Raw genomic sequence first — 17,576 nt, 5'->3', positions numbered from 1 at the left:
TGACTTATTGAGATGATCAGTTGTCTCCTCTACTGATCTGATTACTTATTGAGAGGATCAGTTGTCTCCTCTACTGATCTGATGACTTACTGAGAGGATCAGTTGTCTCCTCTACTAATCTGATTACTTTTTGAGAGGATCAGTTGTCTCCTCTACTGATCTGATTACTTATTGCGAGGATCAGTTGTCTCCTACTGGTCACTTATTGAGAGGATCAGTTGTCTCCTCTACTGATCTGATTACTTATTGAGAGGATCAGTTGTCTCCTCTACTGATCTGATCACTTATTGAGAGGATCAGTTGTCTCCTCTACTGATCTGATTACTTATTGAGAGGATCAGTTGTCTCCTACTGATCACTTATTGAGAGGATTAGTTGTCTCCTCTACTGATCTGATTACTTATTGAGAGGATAAGTTGTCTCCTCTACTGATCTGATTACTTATTGAGAGGATCAGTTGTCCTCTCTACTGATCTGATTACTTATTGAGAGGATCAGTTGTCTCCTCTACTGATCTGATTACTTATTGAGATGATCAGTTGTCTCCTCTACTAATCTGATGACTTATTGAGAGGATTAGTTGTCTCCTCTACTGATCTGATTACTTATTGAGAGGATCAGTTGTCTCCTCTACTGATCTGATTACTTATTGAGAGGATAAGTTGTCTCCTCTACTGATCTGATTACTTATTGAGAGGATCAGTTGTCCTCTCTACTGATCTGATTACTTATTGAGAGGATCAGTTGTCTCCTCTACTGATCTGATTACTTATTGAGATGATCAGTTGTCTCCTCTACTAATCTGATGACTTATTGAGATGATCAGTTGTATCCTCTACTGATCTGATTACTTATTGAGAGGATCAGTTGTCTCCTCTACTGATCTGATTACTTATTGAGAGGATCAGTTGTCTCCTCTACTGATCTGATTACTTATTGAGAGGATCAGCTGTCTCCTCTACTGATCTGATTACTTATTGAGAGGATCAGCTGTCTCCTCTACTGATCTGATTACTTATTGAGAGGATCAATTGTCTCCTACTATTCTGATTACTTTTTTAGAGGATCAGTTGTCTCCTCTACTGATCTGATTACTTATTGAGAGGATCAGTTGTCTCCTCTACTGATCTGATTACTTATTGAGAGGATCAGTTGTCTCCTCTACTGATCTGATTACTTATTGAGAGGATCAGCTGTCTCCTCTACTGATCTGATTACTTATTGAGAGGATCAGTTGTCTCCTCTACTGATCTGATTACTTATTGAGAGGATCAGCTGTCTCCTCTACTGATCTGATTACTTATTGAGAGGATCAGTTGTCTCCTCTACTGATCTGATTACTTATTGAGAGGATCAGTTGTCTCCTCTAATGATCTGATTACTTATTGAGAGGATCAGTTGTCTCCTCTACTGATCTGATTACTTATTGAGAGGATCAGTTGTCTCCTCTACTGATCTGATTACTTATTGAGAGGATAAGTTGTCTCCTCTACTGATCTGATTACTTATTGAGAGGATCAGTTGTCCTCTCTACTGATCTGATGACTTATTGAGAGGATCAGTTGTCTCCTCTACTGATCTGATTACTTATTGAGAGGATCAATTGTCTCCTACTATTCTGATTACTTTTTTAGAGGATCAGTTGTCTCCTCTACTGATCTGATGACTTATTGAGAGGATCAGTTGTATGTTATTACATCCCGTCTGGACGGAATCCTTCCATACAATTTTATAGGGAATAGGGTGCCATTTGTGATGAACACCATGCCTGTTCTCTCCTCATTAATATGTTAATATATTATCCCCACAATATGTTCTACCAAGACAGGCTTTACTTGCTAGAACTGACCTCAAGCAGCATTGTGTTTAGTGAAGAAGCCATTTCCCCACTTCAGTTTCCATAAACACAGAGGCAGAAACAGCGTGAACACAATAAATACTTTATCATTTAAACATGTCTAGAGTCATAAATATTGAGACTCAATGTGCAGTGTAAAGGTGTGGATACAGTCAGTAAGGAACAGTGTAAAGGTGTGGATACAGTCAGTCAGGAACAGTGTAAAGGTGTGGATACAGTCAGTCAGGAACAGTGTAAAGGTGTGGATACAGTCAGTAAGGAACAGCGTAAAGGTGTGGATACAGTCAGTAAGGAACAGTGTAAAGGTGTGGATACAGTCAGTAAGGAACAGTGTAAAGGTGTGGATACAGTCAGTAAGGAACAGTGTAAAGGTGTGGATACAGTCAGTAAGGAACAGTGTAAAGGTGTGGATACAGTCAGTCAGGAACAGTGTAAAGGTGTGGATACAGTCAGTAAGGAACAGTGTAAAGGTGTGGATACAGTCAGTAAGGAACAGTGTAAAGGTGTGGATACAGTCAGTAAGGAACAGTGTAAAGGTGTGGATAGTGGACACAGTAAAACCATGTCGATACACAGAAGTAAAACATGAGATCAGAGTTAGAGACCAGTTTACCTGCTCAACATTCATCCCGGAGCATCAGAAGAACAGTGTAAATGTTGGCAGCAGTGTATATAGAGCTAAAATAAGAGAATCTGGTGCTGGTGCTCGTTCAGCAGGACAACGTTCTGGAACGTTCAGATAGAAATGTAGAACAAACATTCCTCTCTGACATCATGTAGAGTAAGGAATTGGCTCTATTCATGACATTTCTATTTGCAATGTTCCATAACGTTTACCTACGGAATGTGGCCCTGGTGTTGTAGTTGTGGGCCTGCTAGTTGTTGTAGTTGTGACGTGTAGCTCCTCAGAGCCGTCTCCTAGTCTCCTCCAGTTCTCTAGTTGTTGTAGTTGTGACGTGTAGCTCCTCAGAGTCATCTCCTAGTCTCCTCCAGTTCTCTAGTTGTTGTAGTTGTGACGTGTAGCTCCTCAGAGCCGTCTCCTAGTCTCCTCCAGTTCTCTAGTTGTTGTAGTTGTGACGTGTAGCTCCTCAGAGTCGTCTCCTAGTCTCCTCCAGTTCTCTAGTTGTTGTAGTTGTGACGTGTAGCTCCTCAGAGTCGTCTCCTAGTCTCCTCGAGTTCTCTAGTTGTTGTAGTTGTGACGTGTAGCTCCTCAGAGTCGTCTCCTAGTCTCCTCCAGTTCTCTAGTTGTTGTAGTTGTGACGTGTAGCTCCTCAGAGCCGGCTCCTAGTCTCCTCCAGTTCTCTAGTTGTTGTGATGTGTAGCTCCTCAGAGCTGTCTCCTAGTCTCCTCCAGTTCTCTAGTTGTTGTGATGTGTAGCTCCTCAGAGTCGTCTCCTAGTCTCCTCAGGTTCTCTAGTTGTTGTAGTTGTGATGTGTAGCTCCTCAGAGTTGTCTCCTAGTCTCCTCCAGTTCTCTAGTTGTTGTAGTTGTGACGTGTAGCTCCTCAGAGTCGTCTCCTAGTCTCCTCCAGTTCTCTAGTTGTTGTAGTTGTGACGTGTAGCTCCTCACAGTCTACTCCTAGTCTCCTCCAATTCACTCAGCAAATGCTCATTAGTTGCAACCAGTGACCTGAAGCACAAACACAACACCATTTAGTGACAAACACTAACAAGCACTTTCTTCACCCATTGGGGTCTGGTCTTTTATCTTTAACAAATAATCTGGCATCTCCTGTAATGAATGTCTCATTAGGTTGCTTTTAGTCAGACAGTGTTAAGATTTGTATTATCCCAAGAGTCAAGGACTTTAACTGTCCCTAGAGTGGTTGAATGTTTTTCTTAGCACCAGGTGGTACTAGACATCGTGTAGTATCTTAGCACCAGGTGGTACTGGACATAGTGTAGTATCTTAGCACCAGGTGGTACTGGACATAGTGTAGTATCTTAGCACCAGGTGGTACTGGACATAGTGTAGTATCTTAGCACCAGGTGGTACTGGACATAGTGTAGTGTAGTGTGTGCTTACCTATGGTTCTCCTGCAGCATACCTGCCAGCTCCTTGACTCTCTCCCCCTCCTCAACCTTCTCCCTCAGCTCTGATACCTTCTTCCTCAGCTCATCCACCTCTGCCTGTTTCTCTGGAGAGAAGAACACATGGACCACAGTTAGTTAGCACATGAAGCTAGCAGCAATACAGATCCACATGGGCCACGGTTAGTTAGTACATGATGCTAGCAGAAATACAGATTCACATGGGCCACAGTTAGTTAGCACATGATGCTAGCAGAAATACAGATCCACATGGACCACAGTTAGTTAGCACATGATGCTAGCAGAAATACAGATTCACATGGGCCACGGTTAGTTAGCACATGATGCTAGCAGAAATACAGATCCACATGGACCACAGTTAGTTAGCACATGATGCTAGCAGAAATACAGATCCACATGGACCACAGTTAGTTAGCACATGATGCTAGCAGAAATACAGATTCACATGGGCCACGGTTAGTTAGCACATGGTGCTAGCAGAAATACAGATTCACATGGGCCACGGTTAGTTAGCACATGATGCTAGCAGCAATACAGATCCACATGGGCCACAGTTAGTTAGTACATGATGCTAGCAGCAATACAGATCCACATGGACCACAGTTAGTACATGATGCTAGCAGAAATACAGATTCACATGGGCCACAGTTAGTACATGATGCTAGCAGCCATACAGATTCACATGGGCCACAGTTAGTACATGATGCTAGCAGCCATACAGATCCACATGGGCCACAGTTAGCACATGATGCTAGCAGCAATACAGATCCACATGGGCCACAGTTAGTACATGATGCTAGCAGCCATACAGATTCACATGGGCCACAGTTAGTACATGATGCTAGCAGCAATACAGATTCACATGGGCCACAGTTAGTACATGATGCTAGCAGCAATACAGATTCACATGGGCCACAGTTAGTACATGATGCTAGCAGCCATACAGATTCACATGGGCCACAGTTAGTACATGATGCTAGCAGCAATACAGATTCACATGGGCCACAGTTAGCACATGATGCTAGCAGCAATACAGATCCACATGGGCCACAGTTAGTACATGATGCTAGCAGCAATACATATTCACATGGGCCACAGTTAGTACATGATGCTAGCAGCCATACAGATTCACATGGGCCACAGTTAGTACATGATGCTAGCAGCCATACAGATTCACATGGGCCACAGTTAGTACATGATGCTAGCAGCAATACAGATTCACATGGGCCACAGTTAGTACATGATGCTAGCAGCAATACAGATTCACATGGGCCACAGTTAGTACATGATGCTAGCAGCCATACAGATTCACATGGGCCACGGTTAGTTAGCACATGGTGCTAGCAGAAATACAGATTCACATGGGCCACGGTTAGTTAGCACATGATGCTAGCAGCAATACAGATCCACATGGGCCACAGTTAGTTAGTACATGATGCTAGCAGCAATACAGATCCACATGGACCACAGTTAGTACATGATGCTAGCAGAAATACAGATTCACATGGGCCACAGTTAGTACATGATGCTAGCAGCCATACAGATTCACATGGGCCACAGTTAGTACATGATGCTAGCAGCCATACAGATCCACATGGGCCACAGTTAGCACATGATGCTAGCAGCAATACAGATCCACATGGGCCACAGTTAGTACATGATGCTAGCAGCCATACAGATTCACATGGGCCACAGTTAGTACATGATGCTAGCAGCAATACAGATTCACATGGGCCACAGTTAGTACATGATGCTAGCAGCAATACAGATTCACATGGGCCACAGTTAGTACATGATGCTAGCAGCCATACAGATTCACATGGGCCACAGTTAGTACATGATGCTAGCAGCAATACAGATTCACATGGGCCACAGTTAGCACATGATGCTAGCAGCAATACAGATCCACATGGGCCACAGTTAGTACATGATGCTAGCAGCAATACATATTCACATGGGCCACAGTTAGTACATGATGCTAGCAGCCATACAGATTCACATGGGCCACAGTTAGTACATGATGCTAGCAGCCATACAGATTCACATGGGCCACAGTTAGTACATGATGCTAGCAGCCATACAGATTCACATGGGCCACAGTTAGTACATGATGCTAGCAGCAATACAGATTCACATGGGCCACAGTTAGCACATGATGCTAGCAGCCATACAGATTCACATGGGCCACAGTTAGTACATGATGCTAGCAGCAATACAGATCCACATGGGCCACGGTTAGTTAGTACATGATGCTAGCAGAAATACAGATTCACATGGGCCACGGTTAGTTAGCACATGATGCTAGCAGAAATACAGATCCACATGGACCACAGTTAGTTAGCACATGATGCTAGCAGAAATACAGATTCACATGGGCCACGGTTAGTTAGCACATGATGCTAGCAGAAATACAGATCCACATGGACCACAGTTAGTTAGCACATGATGCTAGCAGAAATACAGATCCACATGGACCACAGTTAGTTAGCACATGATGCTAGCAGAAATACAGATTCACATGGGCCACGGTTAGTTAGCACATGGTGCTAGCAGAAATACAGATTCACATGGGCCACGGTTAGTTAGCACATGATGCTAGCAGCAATACAGATCCACATGGGCCACAGTTAGTTAGTACATGATGCTAGCAGCAATACAGATCCACATGAACCACAGTTAGTACATGATGCTAGCAGAAATACAGATCCACATGGACCACAGTTAGTACATGATGCTAGCAGAAATACAGATTCACATGGGCCACAGTTAGCACATGATGCTAGCAGCAATACATATTCACATGGGCCACAGTTAGTACATGATGCTAGCAGCCATACAGATCCACATGGGCCACAGTTAGTACATGATGCTAGCAGCCATACAGATCCACATGGGCCACAGTTAGTACATGATGCTAGCAGCCATACAGATCCACATGGGCCACAGTTAGCACATGATGCTAGCAGCAATACAGATCCACATGGGCCACAGTTAGTACATGATGCTAGCAGTAATACAGATTCACATGGGCCACAGTTAGTACATGATGCTAGCAGCCATACAGATTCACATGGGCCACAGTTAGTACATGATGCTAGCAGCAATACAGATTCACATGGGCCACAGTTAGCACATGATGCTAGCAGCAATACAGATCCACATGGGCCACAGTTAGTACATGATGCTAGCAGCAATACATATTCACATGGGCCACAGTTAGTACATGATGCTAGCAGCCATACAGATTCACATGGGCCACAGTTAGTACATGATGCTAGCAGCCATACAGATTCACATGGGCCACAGTTAGTACATGATGCTAGCAGCCATACAGATTCACATGGGCCACAGTTAGTACATGATGCTAGCAGCAATACAGATTCACATGGGCCACAGTTAGCACATGATGCTAGCAGCCATACAGACCAGGAATATCAAAAAGCTGCTGATTTTTCACTCACCACATATCTCAGTGTCGGGTGAACTTTTCATCATAGAGTTGAGATATTGTTTCTCTAATCTGATCATCTGCTTCTGTAGAGAGACGTTATCCTCCAATAGTATCCTCAGCTGCTCATTCAAACTGTCCTGCAATCAATCAATCAATCAATCAATCAATCAGACATTGAAGATAATTCCATCCATCCATTTATTCTTAACTCTTTGTGGACTCAGGGTCTCATGCCTTTTCAAACATGAGGTAATATCATCGAAGATGCTGCTTTGAACAGTCTGAATCTTACAACAGACATGTGTGCTTCCTCCAGCTGTGTAGTTAGTCTATGGGTCTCTGTCCTGTGGTCTTGGTCTCGTATCTCTGCCTGCTCCTTCAGCTCTTCAACGTTCCCTCTCAACGTCCTGACCTCGGCTTCTCCACTGGAGACGTCTCGTTCCATCATGGACAGGATCTGGACTGCCTGAGCTGGAGGCAGGTCAGATACATACTATTAGGGACAGATTCTCCATTAAGCAGGTAAGCTACACAGTACATGGGGGTTTCACACTCACAGAGGAAGTTGTTGTCATGGTGCAGAGGCCTCTCCCCTGTCCAGTGCTTGTTCACTAGGCTCAGCAGCATCTCCATTGGTTTCCTATAGCTTCCCTAGGAGACAGATTTGATACGATTACAAAAAAGACTGGTTATAATGAACAGTAAGATCTATGATGAATGGTACTGTAGGGATAGGTGGGTTTTCTCTATGATGAATGGTACTGTAGGGATAGGTGGGTTTTCTCTATGATGAATGGTACTGTAGGGATAGGTGGGTTTTCTCTATGATGAATGGTACTGTAGGGATAGGTGGGTTTTCTCTAGGGTGGATGAATGGTACTGTAGGGATAGGTGGGTTTTCTCTATGATGAATGGTACTGTAGGGATAGGTGGGTTTTCTCTATGATGAATGAATGGTACTGTAGGGATAGGTAGGTTTTCTCTATGATGAATGGTACTGTAGGGATAGGTGGGTTTTCTCTATGATGAATGGTACTGTAGGGATAGGTGGGTTTTCTCTATGATGAATGAATGGTACTGTAGGGATAGGTGGGTTTTCTCTACGATTAATGAATGGTACTGTAGGGATAGGTGGGTTTTCTCTACGATTAATGAATGGTACTGTAGGGATAGGTGGGTTTTCTCTATGATGAATGGTACTGTAGGGATAGGTGGGTTTTCTCTATGATGAATGGTACTGTAGGGATAGGTGGGTTTTCTCTAGGGTGGATGAATGGTACTGTAGGGATAGGTGGGTTTTCTCTACGATTAATGAATGGTACTGTAGGGATAGGTGGGTTTTCTCTATGATGAATGGTACTGTAGGGATAGGTGGGTTTTCTCTAGGGTGGATGAATGGTACTGTAGGGATAGGTGGGTTTTCTCTAGGGTGGATGAATGGTACTGTAGGGATAGGTGGGTTTTCTCTAGGGTGGATGAATGGTACTGTAGGGATAGGTGGGTTTTCTCTATGATGAATGAATGGTACTGTAGGGATAGGTGGGTTTTCTCTATGATGAATGGTACTGTAGGGATAGGTGGGTTTTCTCTAGGGTGGATGAATGGTACTGTAGGGATAGGTGGGTTTTCTCTATGATGAATGAATGGTACTGTAGGGATAGGTGGGTTTTCTCTATGATGAATGGTACTGTAGGGATAGGTGGGTTTTCTCTATGATGAATGGTACTGTAGGGATAGGTGGGTTTTCTCTACGATTAATGAATGGTACTGTAGGGATAGGTGGGTTTTCTCTACGATTAATGAATGGTACTGTAGGGATAGGTGGGTTTTCTCTACGATTAATGAATGGTACTGTAGGGATAGGTGGGTTTTCTCTACGATTAATGAATGGTACTGTAGGGATAGGTGGGTTTTCTCTATGATGAATGGTACTGTAGGGATAGGTGGGTTTTCTCTACGATTAATGAATGGTACTGTAGGGATAGGTGGGTTTTCTCTACGATTAATGAATGGTACTGTAGGGATAGGTGGGTTTTCTCTACGATTAATGAATGGTACTGTAGGGATAGGTGGGTTTTCTCTACGATTAATGAATGGTACTGTAGGGATAGGTGGGTTTTCTCTATGATGAATGGTACTGTAGGGATAGGTGGGTTTTCTCTACGATTAATGAATGGTACTGTAGGGATAGGTGGGTTTTCTCTACGATTAATGAATGGTACTGTAGGGATAGGTGGGTTTTCTCTACGATTAATGAATGGTACTGTAGGGATAGGTGGGTTTTCTCTATGATGAATGGTGCTGTAGGGATAGATGGGTTTTCTCTAGGGTGGATGAATGGTACTGTAGGGATAGGTAGGTTTTCTCTATGATGAATGAATGGTACTGTAGGGATAGGTGGGTTTTCTCTACGATTAATGAATGGTACTGTAGGGATAGGTGGGTTTTCTCTATGATGAATGGTACTGTAGGGATAGGTGGGTTTTCTCTAGGGTGGATGAATGGTACTGTAGGGATAGGTGGGTTTTCTCTATGATGAATGGTACTGTAGGGATAGGTGGGTTTTCTCTATGATGAATGGTACTGTAGGGATAGGTGGGTTTTCTCTATGATGAATGGTACTGTAGGGATAGGTGGGTTTTCTCTATGATGAATGGTACTGTAGGGATAGGTGGGTTTTCTCTAGGGTGGATGAATGGTACTGTAGGGATAGGTGGGTTTTCTCTATGATGAATGAATGGTACTGTAGGGATAGGTGGGTTTTCTCTAGGGTGGATGAATGGTACTGTAGGGATAGGTGGGTTTTCTCTATGATGAATGAATGGTACTGTAGGGATAGGTGGGTTTTCTCTAGGGTGGATGAATGGTACGGTAAGGATAGGTGGGTTTTCTCTATGATGAATGGTACTGTAGGGATAGGTGGGTTTTCTCTAGGGTGGATGAATGGTACTGTAGGGATAGGTGGGTTTTCTCTATGATGAATGAATGGTACTGTAGGGATAGGTGGGTTTTCTCTAGGGTGGATGAATGGTACTGTAGGGATAGGTGGGTTTTCTCTACGATTAATGAATGGTACTGTAGGGATAGGTGGGTTTTCTCTATGATGAATGGTACGGTAGGGATAGGTGGGTTTTCTCTAGGGTGGATGAATGGTACTGTAGGGATAGGTGGGTTTTCTCTATGATGAATGAATGGTACTGTAAGGATAGGTGGGTTTTCTCTATGATGAATGGTACTGTAGGGATAGGTGGGTTTTCTCTAGGGTGGATGAATGGTACTGTAGGGATAGGTGGGTTTTCTCTACGATTAATGAATGGTACTGTAAGGATAGGTGGGTTTTCTCTACGATTAATGAATGGTACTGTAGGGATAGGTGGGTTTTCTCTACGATTAATGAATGGTACTGTAGGGATAGGTGGGTTTTCTCTATGATGAATGAATGGTACTGTAGGGATAGGTGGGTTTTCTCTATGATGAATGGTACTGTAGGGATAGGTGGGTTTTCTCTAGGGTGGATGGTACTGTAGGGATAGGTAGGTTTTCTCTATGATGAATGGTGCTGTAGGGATAGGTGGGTTTTCTCTATGATGAATGAATGGTACTGTAGGGATAGGTGGGTTTTCTCTATGATGAATGGTACTGTAGGGATAGGTGGGTTTTCTCTATGATGAATGGTACTGTAGGGATAGGTGGGTTTCTCTATGATGAATGGTACTGTAGGGATAGGTAGGTTTTCTCTATGATGAATGGTACTGTAGGGATAGGTGGGTTTTCTCTACGATTAATGAATGGTACTGTAGGGATAGGTGGGTTTTCTCTATGATGAATGGTACTGTAGGGATAGGTGGGTTTTCTCTATGATGAATGAATGGTACTGTAGGGATAGGTGGGTTTTCTCTACGATTAATGAATGGTACTGTAGGGATAGGTAGGTTTTCTCTATGATGAATGGTACTGTAGGGATAGGTAGGTTTTCTCTATGATGAATGGTACTGTAGGGATAGGTGGGTTTTCTCTACGATTAATGAATGGTACTGTAGGGATAGGTGGGTTTTCTCTACGATTAATGAATGGTACTGTAGGGATAGGTGGGTTTTCTCTATGATGAATGGTACTGTAGGGATAGGTGGGTTTTCTCTACGATTAATGAATGGTACTGTAGGGATAGGTGGGTTTTCTCTATGATGAATGAATGGTACTGTAGGGATAGGTGGGTTTTCTCTATGAATGAATGGTACTGTAGGGATAGGTGGGTTTTCTCTATGATGAATGGTGCTGTAGGGATAGGTGGGTTTTCTCTATGATGAATGGTGCTGTAGGGATAGGTGGGTTTTCTCTATGATGAATGGTGCTGTAGGGATAGGTGGGTTTCTCTATGATGAATGGTACTGTAGGGATAGGTGGGTTTTCTCTATGATGAATGAATGGTACTGTAGGGATAGGTGGGTTTTCTCTATGAATGAATGGTACTGTAGGGATAGGTGGGTTTTCTCTATGATGAATGAATGGTACTGTAGGGATAGGTGGGTTTTCTCTAAGGTGGATGGTACTGTAGGGATAGGTGGGTTTTCTCTATGATGAATGGTACTGTAGGGATAGGTGGGTTTTCTCTATGATGAATGGTACTGTAGGGATAGGTGGGTTTTCTCTATGATGAATGGTACTGTAGGGATAGGTGGGTTTTCTCTATGATGAATGGTACTGTAGGGATAGGTGGGTTTTCTCTATGATGAATGGTACTGTAGGGATAGGTGGGTTTTCTCTAGGGTGGATAAATGGTACTGTAGGGATAGGTGGGTTTTCTCTATGATGAATGGTACTGTAGGGATAGGTGGGTTTTCTCTATGATTAATGAATGGTACTGTAGGGATAGGTAGGTTTTCTCTAGGGTGGATAAATGGTACTGTAGGGATAGGTGGGTTTTCTCTATGATGAATGGTACTGTAGGGATAGGTGGGTTTTCTCTATGATTAATGAATGGTACTGTAGGGATAGGTGGGTTTTCTCTATGATGAATGGTACTGTAGGGATAGGTGGGTTTTCTCTATGATTAATGAATGGTACTGTAGGGATAGGTGGGTTTTCTCTATGATGAATGGTACTGTAGGGATAGGTGGGTTTTCTCTATGATGAATGGTACTGTAGGGATAGGTGGGTTTTCTCTATGATGAATGGTACTGTAGGGATAGGTGGGTTTTCTATATGATTAATGAATGGTACTGTAGGGATAGGTGGGTTTTCTCTATGATGAATGGTACTGTAGGGATAGGTGGGTTTTCTCTATGATTAATGAATGGTACTGTAGGGATAGGTGGGTTTTCTCTATGATTAATGAATGGTACTGTAGGGATAGGTGGGTTTTCTCTATGATGAATGGTACTGTAGGGATAGGTGGGTTTTCTCTATGATGAATGGTACTGTAGGGATAGGTGGGTTTTCTCTATGATGAATGAATGGTACTGTAGGGATAGGTGGGTTTTCTCTATGATGAATGGTACTGTAGGGATAGGTGGGTTTTCTCTATGATGAATGGTACTGTAGGGATAGGTGGGTTTTCTCTATGATGAATGAATGGTACTGTAGGGATAGGTGGGTTTTCTCTATGATGAATGAATGGTACTGTAGGGATAGGTGGGTTTTCTCTATGATGAATGAATGGTACTGTAGGGATAGGTGGGTTTTCTCTATGATGAATGGTACTGTAGGGATAGGTAGGTTTTCTCTATGATGAATGGTACTGTAGGGATAGGTGGGTTTTCTCTATGATGAATGGTACTGTAGGGATAGGTGGGTTTTCTCTACGATTAATGAATGGTACTGTAGGGATAGGTGGGTTTTCTCTATGATGAATGGTACTGTAGGGATAGATGGGTTTTCTCTACGATTAATGAATGGTACTGTAGGGATAGGTGGGTTTTCTCTACGATTAATGAATGGTACTGTAGGGATAGGTGGGTTTTCTCTACGATTAATGAATGGTACTGTAGGGATAGGTGGGTTTTCTCTACGATTAATGAATGGTACTGTAGGGATAGGTGGGTTTTCTCTACGATTAATGAATGGTACTGTAGGGATAGGTGGGTTTTCTCTACGATTAATGAATGGTACTGTAGGGATAGGTGGGTTTTCTCTATGATGAATGAATGGTACTGTAGGGATAGGTGGGTTTTCTCTATGATGAATGGTACTGTAGGGATAGGTGGGTTTTCTCTATGATGAATGAATGGTACTGTAGGGATAGGTGGGTTTTCTCTATGATGAATGGTACTGTAGGGATAGGTGGGTTTTCTCTATGATGAATGAATGGTGCTGTAGGGATAGGTGGGTTTTCTCTATGATGAATGGTACTGTAGGGATAGGTGGGTTTTCTCTATGATGAATGAATGGTACTGTAGGGATAGGTGGGTTTTCTCTATGATGAATGGTACTGTAGGGATAGGTGGGTTTTCTCTATGATGAATGAATGGTGCTGTAGGGATAGGTGGGTTTTCTCTATGATGAATGAATGGTACTGTAGGGATAGGTGGGTTTTCTCTACGATTAATGAATGGTACTGTAGGGATAGGTGGGTTTTCTCTATGAATGAATGGTACTGTAGGGATAGGTGGGTTTTCTCTAGGGTGGATGAATGGTACTGTAGGGATAGGTGGGTTTTCTCTATGATGAATGGTACTGTAGGGATAGGTGGGTTTTCTCTATGATGAATGGTACTGTAGGGATAGGTGGGTTTTCTCTATGATGAATGAATGGTACTGTAGGGATAGGTGGGTTTTCTCTATGATGAATGAATGGTACTGTAGGGATAGGTGGGTTTTCTCTATGATGAATGGTACTGTAGGGATAGGTGGGTTTTCTCTATGATGAATGGTACTGTAGGGATAGGTGGGTTTTCTCTATGATGAATGGTACTGTAGGGATAGGTGGGTTTTCTCTACGATTAATGAATGGTACTGTAGGGATAGGTGGGTTTTCTCTACGATTAATGAATGGTACTGTAGGGATAGGTGGGTTTTCTCTATGATGAATGAATGGTACTGTAGGGATAGGTGGGTTTTCTCTACGATGAATGGTACTGTAGGGATAGGTGGGTTTTCTCTAGGGTGGATGAATGGTACTGTAGGGATAGGTGGGTTTTCTCTAGGGTGGATGAATGGTACTGTAGGGATAGGTGGGTTTTCTCTATGATGAATGAATGGTACTGTAGGGATAGGTGGGTTTTCTCTATGATGAATGAATGGTACTGTAGGGATAGGTAGGTTTTCTCTAGGGTGGATGAATGGTACTGTAGGGATAGGTGGGTTTTCTCTATGATGAATGGTACTGTAGGGATAGGTGGGTTTTCTCTATGATGAATGGTACTGTAGGGATAGGTGGGTTTTCTCTATGATGAATGGTACTGTAGGGATAGGTGGGTTTTCTCTATGATGAATGAATGGTACTGTAGGGATAGGTGGGTTTTCTCTATGATGAATGGTACTGTAGGGATAGGTGGGTTTTCTCTATGATGAATGAATGGTACTGTAGGGATAGGTGGGTTTTCTCTATGATGAATGGTACTGTAGGGATAGGTGGGTTTTCTCTATGATGAATGAATGGTACTGTAGGGATAGGTGGGTTTTCTCTATGATGAATGGTACTGTAGGGATAGGTGGGTTTTCTCTATGATGAATGGTACTGTAGGGATAGGTGGGTTTTCTCTATGATGAATGAATGGTACTGTAGGGATAGGTGGGTTTTCTCTATGATGAATGGTACTGTAGGGATAGGTGGGTTTTCTCTATGATGAATGAATGGTGCTGTAGGGATAGGTGGGTTTTCTCTATGATGAATGGTACTGTAGGGATAGGTGGGTTTTCTCTATGATGAATGAATGGTACTGTAGGGATAGGTGGGTTTTCTCTATGATGAATGGTACTGTAGGGATAGGTGGGTTTTCTCTATGATGAATGAATGGTGCTGTAGGGATAGGTGGGTTTTCTCTATGATGAATGAATGGTACTGTAGGGATAGGTGGGTTTTCTCTAGGGTGGATGAATGGTACTGTAGGGATAGGTGGGTTTTCTCTATGATGAATGAATGGTACTGTAGGGATAGGTGGGTTTTCTCTATGATGAATGGTACTGTAGGGATAGGTGGGTTTTCTCTATGATGAATGAATGGTACTGTAGGGATAGGTGGGTTTTCTCTATGATGAATGAATGGTACTGTAGGGATAGGTGGGTTTTCTCTATGATGAATGGTACTGTAGGGATAGGTGGGTTTTCTCTATGATGAATGGTACTGTAGGGATAGGTGGGTTTTCTCTATGATGAATGAATGGTACTGTAGGGATAGGTGGGTTTTCTCTATGATGAATGGTACTGTAGGGATAGGTGGGTTTTCTCTATGATGAATGAATGGTACTGTAGGGATAGGTGGGTTTTCTCTATGATGAATGGTACTGTAGGGATAGGTGGGTTTTCTCTATGATGAATGAATGGTACTGTAGGGATAGGTGGGTTTTCTCTACGATTAATGAATGGTACTGTAGGGATAGGTGGGTTTTCTCTACGATTAATGAATGGTACTGTAGGGATAGGTGGGTTTTCTCTACGATTAATGAATGGTACTGTAGGGATAGGTGGGTTTTCTCTACGATTAATGAATGGTACTGTAGGGATAGGTGGGTTTTCTCTACGATTAATGAATGGTACTGTAGGGATAGGTGGGTTTTCTCTATGATTAATGAATGGTACTGTAGGGATAGGTGGGTTTTCTCTATGAATGAATGGTACTGTAGGGATAGGTGGGTTTTCTCTATGATTAATGAATGGTACTGTAGGGATAGGTGGGTTTTCTCTATGATGAATGAATGGTACTGTAGGGATAGGTAGGTTTTCTCTATGATGAATGAATGGTACTGTAGGGATAGGTAGGTTTTCTCTATGATGAATGGTACTGTAGGGATAGGTGGGTTTTCTCTATGATGAATGGTACTGTAGGGATAGGTGGGTTTTCTCTATGATGAATGAATGGTACTGTAGGGATAGGTGGGTTTTCTCTATGATGAATGGTACTGTAGGGATAGGTGGGTTTTCTCTATGATGAATGAATGGTACTGTAGGGATAGGTAGGTTTTCTCTATGATGAATGGTACTGTAGGGATAGGTGGGTTTTCTCTATGATGAATGGTACTGTAGGGATAGGTGGGTTTTCTCTATGATGAATGGTACTGTAGGGATAGGTGGGTTTTCTCTATGATGAATGGTACTGTAGGGATAGGTGGGTTTTCTCTATGATGAATGGTGCTGTAGGGATAGGTGGGTTTCTCTATGATGAATGGTACTGTAGGGATAGGTGGGTTTTCTCTATGATGAATGGTGCTGTAGGGATAGGTAGGTTTTCTCTATGATGAATGGTGCTGTAGGGATAGGTAGGTTTTCTCTATGATGAATGGTGCTGTAGGGATAGGTGGGTTTCTCTATGATGAATGGTACTGTAGGGATAGGTGGGTTTTCTCTATGATGAATGGTGCTGTAGGGATAGGTAGGTTTTCTCTATGATGAATGGTACTGTAGGGATAGGTGGGTTTTCTCTATGAATGAATGAATGGTACTGTAAGGATAGGTGGGTTTTCTCTATGATGAATGAATGGTACTGTAGGGATAGGTGGGTTTTCTCTATGATGAATGGTACTGTAGGGATAGGTGAGTTTTCTCTATGATGAATGGTACTGTAGGGATAGGTGGGTTTTCTCTATGATGAATGAATGGTACTGTAGGGATAGGTGGGTTTTCTCTATGATGAATGGTACTGTAGGGATAGGTGGGTTTTCTCTATGATTAATGAATGGTACTGTAGGGATAGGTGGGTTTTCTCTATGATGAATGGTACTGTAGGGATAGGTGGGTTTTCTCTATGATGAATGGTACTGTAGGGATAGGTGGGTTTTCTCTATGATGAATGGTACTGTAGGGATAGGTAGGTTTTCTCTACGATTAATGAATGGTACTGTAGGGATAGGTGGGTTTTCTCTACGAATGAATGGTACTGTAGGGATAGGTAGGTTTTCTCTACGATTAATGAATGGTACTGTAGGGATAGGTAGGTTTTCTCTACGATTAATGAATGGTACTGTAGGGATAGGTGGGTTTTCTCTACGATTAATGAATGGTACTGTAGGGATAGGTGGGTTTTCTCTAGGGTGGATGAATGGTACTGTAGGGATAGGTGGGTTT

General features: G+C 42.7%; 2 protein-coding genes across 4 annotated transcripts in view; one reads left to right on the top strand and one right to left on the bottom strand.

The window, feature by feature from the left end:
- Positions 1–1,918: 1,918 nt before the first annotated feature.
- The window catches only part of cep72 (centrosomal protein 72), a 26,042-nt gene continuing 10,384 nt past the window's right edge, over positions 1,919–17,576 (bottom strand). For all 3 annotated transcript variants that reach the window (XM_036936209.1, XM_036936220.1, XM_036936215.1), the window contains exons 8-12: positions 7,917–8,010; positions 7,652–7,830; positions 7,370–7,496; positions 3,883–3,994; positions 1,919–3,486 (exon numbers count right to left, since the gene is read on the bottom strand). In XM_036936209.1, coding sequence (XP_036792104.1) covers positions 3,423–3,486; positions 3,883–3,994; positions 7,370–7,496; positions 7,652–7,830; positions 7,917–8,010 — 576 coding nt within the window. In that variant the 3' untranslated portion in view covers positions 1,919–3,422. The remainder of the gene's footprint in view (positions 3,487–3,882; positions 3,995–7,369; positions 7,497–7,651; positions 7,831–7,916; positions 8,011–17,576) is intronic.
- Positions 7,754–17,576, top strand: part of LOC110505816 — a 23,237-nt gene continuing 13,414 nt past the window's right edge. The window contains exon 1 of the mRNA XM_021585272.2: positions 7,754–7,881. The gene's annotated coding sequence lies outside the window, so the exon portion shown is untranslated. The remainder of the gene's footprint in view (positions 7,882–17,576) is intronic.

This window comes from Oncorhynchus mykiss, chromosome 2 (genome assembly GCF_013265735.2).
Source record: "Oncorhynchus mykiss isolate Arlee chromosome 2, USDA_OmykA_1.1, whole genome shotgun sequence".
In the NCBI taxonomy this organism is placed as follows: Eukaryota; Metazoa; Chordata; class Actinopteri; order Salmoniformes; family Salmonidae; genus Oncorhynchus; species Oncorhynchus mykiss.
Note: the sequence above shows the minus strand (reverse complement) of the source record. Positions and strands in the feature narration are given on the sequence as shown.